This window comes from Periplaneta americana, chromosome 14, assembly GCF_040183065.1.
Source record: "Periplaneta americana isolate PAMFEO1 chromosome 14, P.americana_PAMFEO1_priV1, whole genome shotgun sequence".
Classification (NCBI taxonomy): Eukaryota; Metazoa; Arthropoda; class Insecta; order Blattodea; family Blattidae; genus Periplaneta; species Periplaneta americana.
Genome location: NC_091130.1, coordinates 156,648,641 through 156,662,433, shown reverse-complemented (window position 1 = coordinate 156,662,433; position 13,793 = coordinate 156,648,641). Strand labels below are relative to the sequence as shown.

General features: G+C 33.9%; 1 protein-coding gene across 1 annotated transcript in view; it reads right to left on the bottom strand.

Annotated features, from left to right (window-relative positions):
* Nucleotides 1–13,793, bottom strand: part of LOC138713914 (E3 ubiquitin-protein ligase AMFR-like) — a 234,993-nt gene that overhangs the window by 20,196 nt on the left and 201,004 nt on the right. Inside the window, exons 2-3 of the mRNA XM_069846435.1 lie at nucleotides 10,854–11,111; nucleotides 837–989 (exon numbers count right to left, since the gene is read on the bottom strand). Of these exons, the coding sequence (XP_069702536.1) occupies nucleotides 837–989; nucleotides 10,854–11,111 (411 nt within the window). The remainder of the gene's footprint in view (nucleotides 1–836; nucleotides 990–10,853; nucleotides 11,112–13,793) is intronic.

Genomic DNA, 13,793 nt, shown 5'->3' with positions numbered 1-13,793 from the left:
CGACTGTTGGGTCAGCCATAGAATGCAGTTTCAGTTGAGAATATGGTGTTGGTCTGGTGTACAACGTGCTTTCATCGTAGAGACATTTTTGAAAAATGAAGAGTCTGTGATCGCCACTCAGGACTCATTTCGACATCGGATGTCACGCTAGGATTCCAACTCGGAATACAATTTTGCGGTGGGTGGCTTCATTTCGTATCACAGGTTCAACATTAAAGAAGAAATCACCTGGACGAAATTCTATTGCACTGAGATTGTCCGAGGCTACGGTAAGATCTCGCGCCCTGCGACTTCTTTCTTTGGGACCATTTGAAGGCGTAAGTTTGTAAACATCGATCACATACACTGGACGAACTGAAGACAGCGATTCGTGAAGAAATCGTAGCAATTGCACCAGCTATGACTGTGAAAGTGATGGCGAACATCAGAAAACGCCTCGATGCCTGTATTGAAAGCCAAGGACATCATATGAATAATGTTGTTTTCCACAAATAAATTGCATGTATTGGTGAATATGCTGATAACAATAAATTTTTGATTTCATGAATCTTTACAATTTTCTTGCCATGTGAAATCCATCCGTTCTTTCTGACGCACCCTGTATATAGAGTGTTAGTCGGGAGGTCGGGGGGGGGGGAAAGACCTTTAGGGAGGCCGAAACGTAGATGGGAGGATAATATTAAAATGGATTTGAGGGAGGTGGGATATGATGGTAGAGAATGGATTGATCTTGCTCAGGATAGGGACCGATGGCGGGCTTATGTGAGGGCGGCAATGAATCTCCGGGTTCCTTAAAAGCCAGTAAGTAAGTATTTCTTAAACTGTAGAGCACATACCTCAGCAACCATGAAGGCAAAAGTATTCAGGCCTCCGAAGAAGCCGACAGCTACACAGATGAGGAACATGAAGCCTGAGAGGACGAGGATCCCTGCCAGAAGACCCAGAAGTCGAATGTGGCTCCATCCAGGTGTGGTGGGTGAAAACGATAACTGCAGACAAATAAATAAAAGCATTGTGACTAACCAGCAACACGGTCCTATACATATGCAGTGCACATTAATTCAACATTAAACATCAGTCTTACCAGAAATAATATTATAATGGTCATTATGCTAATAAAGGAAGCCATAAACTTTATTTCTGGAAGGCCAACATTTATGGTACAGGATAGTTTGGGATGCAAGCCATCTTCGACATGGAAAATTCATGAAGAGAGGGGATGGGAAACTCCTTTCAAAGGAAGAATGTGACGAACAGTTTATATGAGGTGCTATATTGGTAAATTAATTTAAATTTAATTTATATAATGTACATAGTACCTGACAAGCAATACTGAAAATATCTTAGAACAAAAGAATAGAACGCAAAAACTATTCAATTGAAAAATACTGAAACGTATTATATATTGAAACATAAAATTAAGTCACAAGAATTCCCCCTTATATGAACAACACTCGTATTTCAATACTGCATTACAGATAGGCAGAAATGTAAGCAATAAAAAGAAAATGGTAAATATTACAAACAATATAATAAGATAACATAGGCGTAAGTAATTACAATAATAAAATTAGAATTTATAACTAATATTTATAAGTGAATAAAATTAATATTTACCAATTATATCGATATTTTACGTAAGTGCTAAGATTACCCTCCCCCCCCCCCATCTCCAAGTGAATGAGTGAATGTATGCGTGTTTCAATTGGCCATGTGAATAAAACTTAGCAATTGCTTTTACTATAATTTTTTTAAGCAAATGCTTCTCTTTTAGTGAATAAAGTTAAAGTCGAAGTCTTTGCTATAAAAATGCCAGCTGGTTTCTAGCAAAATTGCTTAAAATTTACTTTCCAAGTATTTACTCAAAATAAAGTAAATAAAAAACAAAGTTCTACTTACTTCTAGCAATTGCTTGAATATTTTCAAGTTTGTTCCTATTCATGATTGGATTTTATTTCCACAATAGTATACTTACCAATATCATGAATTATTCAGGTTTACAAAGTAACATATTGAGTGGCTAGAGCTGGATATTTTCTTCGACATTCTGATGAAACAGGATGTAAATCTTTCTTTTTTTCACCGTACAAAAGTCTGTAAAACTATGTATAGTGTTATCTTGATTGAAAGTTATAGAACAATTAAATATTTGGATAAAATTTCCGAAAACTATCAATGAAATAGAGTGCGCACAGAGATATCAATTTTATTTTTGGCAATTGAGATTTTTTATTAAGTAGTATTCTATATTTACCCAGAAGGGAAATTAATTGTAGCTGATGACTGTCTTTATTAAAAAAAATTACCACCTTCATGTTAGTGAAACTAGTGACTTGCGTTTCTCAAAATTATTTAAGATGTGCCTACTTTTCGTTCTTTCAGTCGATAATTAGCCTTAATTTTCTGGGGAAATGGTAGTAAAATTGAGAGTGTCTTGATTTTGCAAAAGAAAGCCATTAGAATTCTATGTCAATCAAACTATCTTGAACATTGTCGACCTCTTTTCAGACAATCACAGATATTAACTGTCATACATCGTCCTTCGCAAGTCTCTCGTGGCTCCGACTTAAAGAACGCAGAACTTTACACTCTTTGTCTTTACTCTTTCGAATTCTGCACACCTCAACACCAAATTACCTTTCGTCTCGTTTCTCTTATCTATACTCTAACCACGACGTAAATACCAGATCACTTATCTGTGGCACGCTAAATATACCTCTTCATAGAACATCTTGTTATTCCTCATCTTTTACAATATCCACCTCGCGTCAATGGAATTCCTTGTCACAAAGTATTAGGGGCTGCAAGACAATAAACACCTTTAAGAACAGCTTAAAAGATAACCTTATTAGCATTTCACTCCAATCATACTGATTTAAACTATCACTGACTACATTGTTACTTTTTTCTTTAGACATCATCCTGATTGTGCTGTATTTTAATTGTCTCGTAATAATCTCTTTCTATTATCTAATATTATTTGAAATATATTAACATTCTATGTATTTTAGTTTAATTCTGCTACACAGTTTATTTCAGTGTTTAATTAATAGTTCATAGTATTTTGTTGTTTAATTCGTAAATAACTCTTGTATACATGTAACTCTCATCTAAATCAAATTGTTGAATTCTTTGTAAGTTCATGCATATGTATATACACTTTTTGCTGGTTGTGTGGAAGAGAAGGCCTTACGGCCTTAACTCTGCCAGCTAAAATAAATCATTATTATTATTATTATTATTATTATTTATATATATATATATATATATATATATATATATATATATATATATATATATATACGACCTAGTCCTTTACACTCGACAAAATATAGACAATTACTCATTAATAGCCAATATACATGATTGTGAAATTGGAAATAGTGAACAAATTAATATTCCATACTGTAGATTACATAAAACTAGTACAAATTTTTCTGTCATGGGGATGAAATATTATATAATAAGCTTCCCAGTCAATATTATAAGTTACCAATCAATAGTTTCAAAGCTAGATTTTATAATTGGCTTTTAATTAATCCTTTCTATTCTGTAGACGAGTTTAACATAAATTCATACGAAATTGTTTTTTAATAAATAAAGTTATTTACATTTAGTTACAATTATTACATTAAGAGTGAAGTGCTTTCAATAATTTTAGAGTTTCAAAATGTTTTGTGTTTTCATTCTAATTAAACTTTACAGTTTTCAATTATATGTGAATTTTCAAATGTACGTTTTTTTTTTTTGTGACGAAGCCTATCACTGTATGTTTAATGGCTTAATAAATTGAATTGAATTTCTTAAGATACGAGGAAACAGAGAATGTTTAATGGCTTAATAAATTGAACTGAATTGAATTTCTTAAGACACGATGAAATAGAGAATGAGAGAAAAAACAAAAGAGGGTCACAACAATAATTGATTTGGCAACAATTTTAATGTATTTAATTTTAAATGATTTATTAAAGAAGGTCATGCAAACAAGCAGATTCTAGAAGTTTTCCAGATCCTGCTTATGAGCATTAGCAGAACTTTATTCACTTCAAAAAAGCGAAATGCTAATTCCAGCGCTGAACGCTAAAACAGAGATGGTATTGCTCAAACTTAATACTAGTAGCAGTTTTATTGCTTAGGTTTTATTCACATGGCCCGACATATAAAACTTTTTAATTGCTGATAACATTTGCAATTAACTTTGTTTTTTTTGATAACATATATTTATGCATGAAATTAAAATTAAAGACACAGGTAATTACGCAAAATACTATCAATGTGTAATTATGTTCTTTCGTCCTAATTACAGTTTATAACTGGTATTACCACTCTTTGCTGAAAATACTCTCTACAGCCACTGCAGTATACTGGCAAATAGATGTTGGAGGGCATATAGCCCCATTCTTCAAACAAAATTACTTGTAGCTGTCCTAGAGAGTCCATATTGCAATGTCGGATCCAGTATCTAAGTTTGTCTAATTCAGGCTTAAGGGGAGGCAGAGGTGAAATTTTCGAACGAAACTGAAGAAAAAAATGAAAATTTGGTTTTTTCCATTTTTATTATCTTTATTTTGATATTCCGATGTTAGTTTTTGATTTTGTGCCCTTAAAAGTATGAAATTAAAACCAAGATAACTGTATTACTATATTATTCCCATAATAAACTAATACTTGTCATTATTTATATACCTTCTCTGAACATATAAATAAAAAGATATATTGAAAATTTCTTACAATATGGTGCATGGAGCATTTTATATCAAACGATATAAAGTTTTATAAAATTATTAATATTTACAGAACTATTGTACTTAGAAAGTTGAAACTTGGTATGTCCATTACTAATAACACACTGGGTGTTCAGTTCAAAATGTGTCATGGCTCGCTGTATGCCGTCATGTGGCTAGCCGATGAGCCTAGAGAATTCAATCTTCCTACACTTCCGCAGAGGTGTATAACCTAAGAGGCAGAGAAGTTGCCTAGCAAGTACGGCGTTCATTCTGAAGAGTACGTACCGATACGTACGGTAACGCCGGTAGTGGCAGGAATGTGAACTGTTTGGAAATACGTACTGTCGGGATATGGGGAGAGGGTTAAGACGATTACTTACGTATTTGTTGACATTAACTTCGACGGTCAACATGGACACGGAGCATTTGATTTGTGTTGTGGAATGTTACCGTACGCAACCGATGATAACAAATACCCTGCGTACGACTTGCCGGCGCAAAACACAGTTCGAAAGAGGTTATGGTAGCACACAGACCGTACAGACCGCCATCTGTTGCTACGACGTTCAAGTTATACCGTACACGTTCTCAAGTTCAGATTGAAGACCGCCTTAAATAATAGGCAACTTCTCTAACATATAAGCTGAAACTCGCTTCAAATCGGTGACCCAACAACAGTGACGTCATGACACACTTTTAAATGAACACCCAGTACTTAGTATCCATGATCAATTTCAAACAAATCGGATAAATTTTGTGGATTTTGAAATATTCACCTCTGTCTCCCCTTAATGAATATGAGTCCGAGACCGCTCACCAACCAAATCCAGGGTTCGAATCCCAATCTCGCCAAGATACCGAATCACGCAGCTCACTGCATGAGGTCTGGCGTCATGCATTAGTACAACGTTATGGGCCAACCCACACCATCACGTAATCTTCGTCAAACACCATTCTAGCAGCGGAATCGCATAATAAGTACAGAATTCTGTTAGTTTTCTTCGTATCCTTCCCCTCCTTCTGGTACCCTGAGGCTGAATCAGGATTCATTTGTGAAGAGAATTCTGGCCCAATACTGCAAGGCCCAGAGCTGAACAAACTGCAGTCATGATGCTCGATGTTGTTGGTCCAGCTGTTAACGTGTTGCAGGTATTTTGATATAAGGTTGTCACCCAAAATGGTGCCCTTATGAACTACCTTTTCACTTTCGCTCCTTTGTCCACCCTTCTTTGATCCTTGCAGCGATGATGAACATGAGCTATTAGTGTCACTACCACTACTACAACCTAATTTATCGTTCTGTTCCCGTTCATTGCACTTTTATTTTGAAAAGTTTTTTTGGAAAGAATGTATCCACTATAAACAATACTTCCTTCGCAATCACTGATCACTTAACAAGCACACATTCGAGACGACAACAATCACAAGAAACGATCACTTAAACTGAATGTTGATAACGGTTACTTTTAAATTTCGTAACAAATTTGTTTATAAAAAATGCTGAACATTAATAATAGTAATAATAATAATAATAATAATAATAATAATAATAATAATAATCTATACTAATAATAAATCTGTAGCAGAAATTTTTCTGGTAATTTTCGATTTTCCAAAAATAATTGGTCCTAACATATATAATTAACCACCCTGAAACCGAAAATAGCATTTTTGAAATTTTTGTTTGTATGTCTGTCCATCTGTTTGTTACCTTTTCACGCGATAATGGCTGAACGGATTTCGATGAAAACTGGAATATAAATTAAGTTCGTTGTAACTTAGATTTTAGGCTATATGGCATTCAAAATACATTAATTAAAAGGGGGGTTATAAGGGGGCCTGAATTAAATAAATCGAAATATCTCGCTTATTATTGATTTTTGTGAAAAATGTTACATAACAAAAGTTTCTTCAAAAATAATTTCCGATAAGTTTTATTCCATGAAAAATTTTGATAGGACTGATATTTAATGAGATAAATGAGTTTTAAAATTAAAATAACTGCCATCTAGGGCCGTGTAATGAATTAAAAAACAAATGACTTCGTCCATAAGGGGCCTTGGACAGCAACAATCGAAAGCTATGAAAGATAGCCTACAGATAATGTTTCTGTGTTTGTATGAAGTAATATCGGATAATTAATTATTATTTCAGCATTGGAGAGTGTAGTTTCTCTAGATGGACATAATGCTATAATGTTATTACAGTAACTTCTGAGTGAATCGAGGACAGGTAAGATTAAAATAGCTTCTTATGCACAGAAAACTTGATAGGCTATTCTGTACATTCGTTTCCTGTATTTCCTAACATAATTTTTATGACCAAATGAGTGGTCTCTGGATCAAAATGATCGCATTTTAATTATGCAAATACAATTTAAATTAAGTAACAAAATAAACGATTTATCCTTATATCAAACACGAATGTTCCCTGGATCAAATGTCCTATTTTAATTATGTAATTACTTTATATTTATTTCTAATGGGTGCAACGGAGCGCACGGTATGGCTAGTAATAATAATAATAATAATAATAATAATAATAATAATAATAATAATAATAATTTAACTGATACTAGAAAAAAAAACAGTGCAATAAATTGTCAATTAAACTGTTAATAACATATTATAATTTTCGCTTGGTAATACTTATGACTAGATCTCGGACTTTTAGGTCCTAAAAATCTTAAATTAGGTACCTAAAATAGGTTCTATCACAAATCAAAATAGGTTCTAAAATTACAAAAATAGGTGAACAAAAAATGACATTATTTCATTTCCCATTACAAATTAGCCGAAACAGTTGACATTATTTCATTGTACATGTCCATAATTAGAGCCAGAGCAAACAACTAACACCTTTTCTAAGTTTTCCATTGAGAAACTGCATCGCTTCTCAGATAACACCATCTTATATGCCGAAAATGAGCGTTCCACATCAACTGATGGCACCAGAGCATATTTAAATGTTGGTATTAGATGCAAGGGAACAGCACATTCATGTTCAGCTGTTTTGCCAGCCAAGATGTCAGCAACTGTGCGGAGAACTGTCAGTCCTGGGTTTTTTGAAGCACTGATTTGAATTTTTCAGAAACTTTTTCACCAACACAACCAGGAACCAAGTTGATTTTTTTCTGTCACCTCTTCTATCAATCCCAGTTGCGTGTAGACCGGTTTGCCTGAAGACTCTAGAGCATTAATAATGGGGACCAGAAATACATAATGTGATTTGATGAATGCAATATCCCGGGCAATTATTGGGTCCTGCAGAAGTTTTTTTAGCTGAAGTAATGCTCACTGCATCCCCCCCCCCCAGTTTCAAAACAAAGTTCTTAATGTCCTCCAAATGATTGCTGTAATATTCCACGGCCTGTAACCATGTTCTCCATCGGGTAAGAATAGGTTCTGGTGGAAGTGGCACATTGGGAAGTTGCTCTCGAAATAATTGAATTATCGTAGGTGCTTTAATAAAAACCTTTTTAATTGTGGAAACCAGCTTATTCACTTGTGGATATTCAAGCCGTATCGTCTCAGCTATGCGATTCATGGCATGGGCAAGACAAGTAATATGGAGCAAGGCAGGGTAAAATACTTTAAGCAATTTAACGGCAGCAATCATGTACGGGGCTGCATCAGTGTAGATTACTAGCTGCGATTGTTGTCAAGGCACGACTGGCATACAGAATTACACAGCGTTTCCATATTACCAACTGTTGAAATTGGAAAATGTAAAATTAGGTAAAAATAGTTTCTAACGTGAAATTAGGTATTTTTAGGTTGTATAGGACCACCATTTTCGAACATATATTTCCATAATTCGTATATCTACAAAACTTTTCTTTTGTATATATCATGAGGAACAAAATAGGTTTTTACCTAAAATCCGAGGTCTACTTATGAACATCGCAATAGTTGATAGATTTCAAATGAAGTGAAAAAATGTGAATCACAGACAAAAAAAAAAAAAGTGGAGTCACCGTTGCATCACGTGTTGGGGATTCACCGAACTCAAAATGCAGGAGGAGAGAAAGGAAAGGGGCATCACTAACATGTTCGTTGCGACATCTGCCCCCCACTCCCCCATGGATTTCAAATAATCGTTTTTGGCTTATGCGCTAGTATATATTTCAAACAAATAAATTCTTTCTTTTTTATCTGAAGGGGCGATACTTCTCTATTAATTTTATTGGGGGGGGGATGACGCCCCTGGCTTTATAAGTTTGGACGGAAAGTGTATTGTCTCCACCTCCAAAGACGGCGCCTATAGTGGAATCCAGAGATATTCCTCTTTGCCAAAGAGTACTTTAAGAAATGTGCTGTCATTTATAGGCTATTTATATCTACGGCGGTGAAGTCGATCGTCACTTATTAAAAATAAAAACTCATATAAAAATGGCACAATGTACACTGGGCTGCAAAAGAAATGTCAATACGAAATCATATCGTTTTCCGGGGACTTTAGCAAACACGGCGAGGTGGAAAGCTATTTTTCTGAGATTTGTTTTTTAAAAACATGTTCCCGTTATTCAATATGAATTGATTTTAAATTATTCATATACTTTTATTTTACAACATTAATAAGAATACTACACGAAAATAGTGAAACCGCAGTTTATATGGCATTCCAAAGCCTTCCTTATTATCCATGGATGCTGTCATTGTTACAATCGATATATACGGCCAGTTAGGTTTCATATTGTATTAACAAAAAAGGTATAAATTTTATTACAAATATAATAAGCATAAATATAAAATTTTATCTATACTAATAATAAATCTGTAGCCGAAATATTTCTGGTAATTTTCGATTTTCCAAAAATTATTGGTCCTAACATATATAATTAACCATCCTGAAGCCGAAAATCGCATTTTTGAAATTTTTGTTTGTATGTATGTCTGTCTGTATGTTTGTTACCTTTTCACGCAATAATGGCTGAACCGATTTATATGAAAATTGGAATATAAATTAAGTTCGTTGTAACTTAGATTTTAGGCTATATGGCATTCAAAATACTTTATTTAAAAGGGAGGTTATAAGGGGGCCTGAATTAAATAAATCGAAATATCTCGCTTATTATTGATTTTTGTCAAAAATGTTACATAACAAAAGTTTCTCTAAAAATGATTTCCGATAAGTTTTATTCTTTATAAAATTTTGATAGGACTGATATTTAATGAGATAAATGAGTTTTAAAATTAAAATAACACCATCTAAGACGGTGCAATGAATTAAGAACAAATGACTTCGTCTATAAGGGGCCTTGCACAACAATCGAAACAGGGGCCTTGGACATCAACAATCGAAAGCTATTAAACATAGCCTACAGAGAATGTTTCTGTGTTTGTATGAAGTAATATCGGAAGCTAAATTAACCGATTTGTATAATTAATTATTATTTCACCATTGGAAAGTGTAGTTTCTCTAGATGGACATAATGCTATAATGTTATTACAGTAACGTCTGAGCAAATCGAGGACAGGTAAGATTAAAATAGCTTCTTATGCACAGAAAATTTGATAGGCTATTTTGTACATTCGTTTTCTGTATTTCTTAAAAAATATTTATGTACACTCATTTTAATCTCAGAGAATTAATGAACAACGAGAGTGTATTTATTTAGTATGCAGTAATAGTACGTTAGCTTAGCAATCCATTATTTTATAGTTCAAATTTTAACTATGCTCAATCGAATCGTGTTAAAATACATAAAATATATATGCAATAAATGCAATGCAAAAAAAATTGGGTAATGAGCGAAGCAGATTATCTTGCGCTGTTGTAAAAGTTGTTCCCTGGATCAAATGTCCTATTTTAATTATGTAATTACTTTATATTTATTTCTAACAGGTGCAGCGGAGCGCACGGGTACGGCTAGTTATAAATACATTGAAAATTGAATCTAATTGAAACATTTAAGTACACATTTCTCCTTTGCATGGAATAAAAACTCTTTAGAAAATTCAGGCCAGCATCTCTATTTCTATTGTTTCCTAGGCCAAGTCCTCGTAACACGATAATATTTCAAATCGATAGCGACTTCGACTCGGCATTTCTTTTGCACCCAGTGTATGATAGCAATATAAAAAAGAAATTAACAACTGAATATTTCAAGTTACTGATACTCACATATTCAAAGCGATCCTTGCACAACTGAGCAAGGAGGTGAAGGAAGCCGAGTACAGAGAACCACGAGCACCACAGCACCACTTCATCCATGTACTGGACGTTGATCACTCCGAACACGAAGATGAACTTGTAGAAGACGAAGTTCCAGAACTTGTCCTTGATGTGTTGCTGCTCTGAAACTCTCAGCTCCCCGAACACCAGCCTCTGGATGAACTTCCCGAGCAGGATCAGGCAGCAGTACGCCATGTTGATTAGAGTCTGCGAACAATCAAATTGCAGATTAGGCCTGCAACTATTTTAACTCGGGTCATGTTCATGTATGACTATAACGTGTTGCATTATTCGCTAACTTAACCAAATCTATACTAATAATAAATCTGTAGCCGAAATTTTTCTGGCAATTTTCGATTTTCCAAAAATAATAGGTCCTAACATATATAATTAACCACCCTGAAACCGAAAATCGCTTTTTTGAAATTTTTGTTTGTATATCTGTCTGGAGAATGGAGAAAGTTACACAACACAGAACTGCACGCATTGTATTCTTCACCTGACATAATTAGGAACATTAAATCCAGACGTTTGAGATGGGCAGGGCATGTAGCACGTATGGGCGAATCAAGAAATGCATATAGAATGTTAGTTGGGAGACCGGAGGGAAAAAGACCTTTGGGGAGGCCGAGACGTAGAGGGGAGGATAATATTAAAATGGATTTGAGGGAGGTGGGATATGATGATAGAGACTGGATTAATCTTGCACAGGATAGGGACCGATGGCGGGCTTATGTGAGGGCGGGAATGAACCTTCGGGTTCCTTAAAAGCCATTTGTAAGTAAGTGAGTAAGTAAGTATGTCTGTCTGGATGTTTGTTACCTTTTCACGCGATAATGGCTGAACCGATTTATATGAAAAGTGGAATATAAATTAAGTTCGTTCTAACTTAGATTTTAGGCTATATGGCATTCAAAATACTTTATTTAAAAGAGGGGTTATAAGGGGGCCTGAATTAAATAAATCGAAATATCTCGCTTATTATTGATTTTTGTGAAATATGTCACATAACAAAAGTTTCTTTAAAAGTGATTTCCGATAAGTTTTATTCTCTGCAAAATTTTGATAGGACTGATATTTAATGAGATAAATGAGTTTTAAAATTAAAATACAATGCCATCTAAGGCGGTGTAATGAAATGAAAACAAATGACTACGTCTATAAGGGGCCTTGGACAACAATAATCGAAAGCTATGAAACATAGCCTACAGCGAATGTTTCTGTGTTTGTCTGAAGTTATATCGAAAGCTAAATTAACCGATTTGTATAATTATATTAATTTATTATTTCACCATTGGAAAGTGTAGTTTCTCTAGATGGACATAATGCTATAATGTTATTACAGTAACTTCTGAGTGCTCTCTGGACCAAAATGATCGCTTTTAATTATTTAAATACAATTTAAATTAAGTAACATAATAAACGATTTATCCTTCTATCAAACACGAATGTTCCCTGGATCAAATGTCCTATTTTAATTATGTAATTACTTTATATTTATTTCTAACAGGTGCAGCGGAGCGCACGGGTACGGCTAGTAATAATAATAAATCTGTAGCCGAAATTTTTCTGGTAATTTTCGATTTTCCAAAAAATAATTGGTCCTGACATATATAATTAACCGCCCTGAAACCGAAAATCGCTTTTTTGACATTTTTGTTTGTTTGTATGTCTGTCTGTCTGGATGTTTGTTACCTTTTCACGTGATAATGGCTGAACCGATTTATATGAAAATTAGAATATACATTAAGTTCGTTGTAACTTAGATTACAGGCTATATGGCATTGAAAATATTTTATTTAAAAGGGGGGTTATAAGGGGGCTCGAATTAAATCGAAATATCTCCCTTATTATTAATTTTCATGAAACATATTACATAACAAAAGTTTCTTTAAAAATAATTTCCGATAAGTTTTATTCCATGCAAAATTTTTATAGGACTGATATTTAATGAGATAAATGAGTTTCAAAATTACAATAGCAATGCCATCTAAGGTGGTGTAATGAAATAAAAAACAAATGACTTCGTCTATAAGGGGCCTTGGACAACAACAATCGAAAGCTATGAAACATACGGTAGCCACAGAGAATGTTTCTGTGTTTGTATGAAGTAATATCGGAAGCTAAATTAACCGATTTGTATAATTAATTATTATTCCACCATTGGAAAGTGTAGTTTCTCTAGATGGACATAATGCTATAATGTTATTACAGTAACTTCTGAGTGAATCGAGGACAGGTGAGATTAAAAGAGCTTCTTATGCACAAAAAAACTTGATAGGCTATTCTGTACATTCGTTTCCTGTATTTCCTAAAATAATTTTTATGACTTGATGAAAATGATCGCATTTTAATTTTTTAAAACAATTTAAATTAAGTAACATAATAAACGATTTATCCTTCTATCAAACACGAATATTCCCTGAATCAAATGTCCTATTTTAATTATGTAATTACTTTATATTTATTTCTAACGGGTGCAGCGGAGCGCACGGGTACGGCTAGTACCTTACTATAATAATATCGGACAGCTAGCAGTTTCACGTGCGGACGACGATGGTGCTGCTACCTACCTGCCGGGATGGAGATACTCGCGAAACAAGCTGTAATCAACTGCAATGTATATTGTTGCTGGGCTAGTTAATAGTTTTATGAATTAGTACTAGTGTTAAAATGTCAGGGTGTATGTGTGCTGTTTATAATTGTGACAATTGCAGCATTACAAATTGCTCCAAATCGTAGTGTTAATTAAAAAGTGCGCAAATTACGCGAGCAAATACGGTAATACATACACTAGTGATATTTAAATATATTTACTTCATAATTTATTTATTTTTAGTAGGTTATTTTACGACGCTTTATCAGCACCTTAGGTTATTTAGTGTCTGA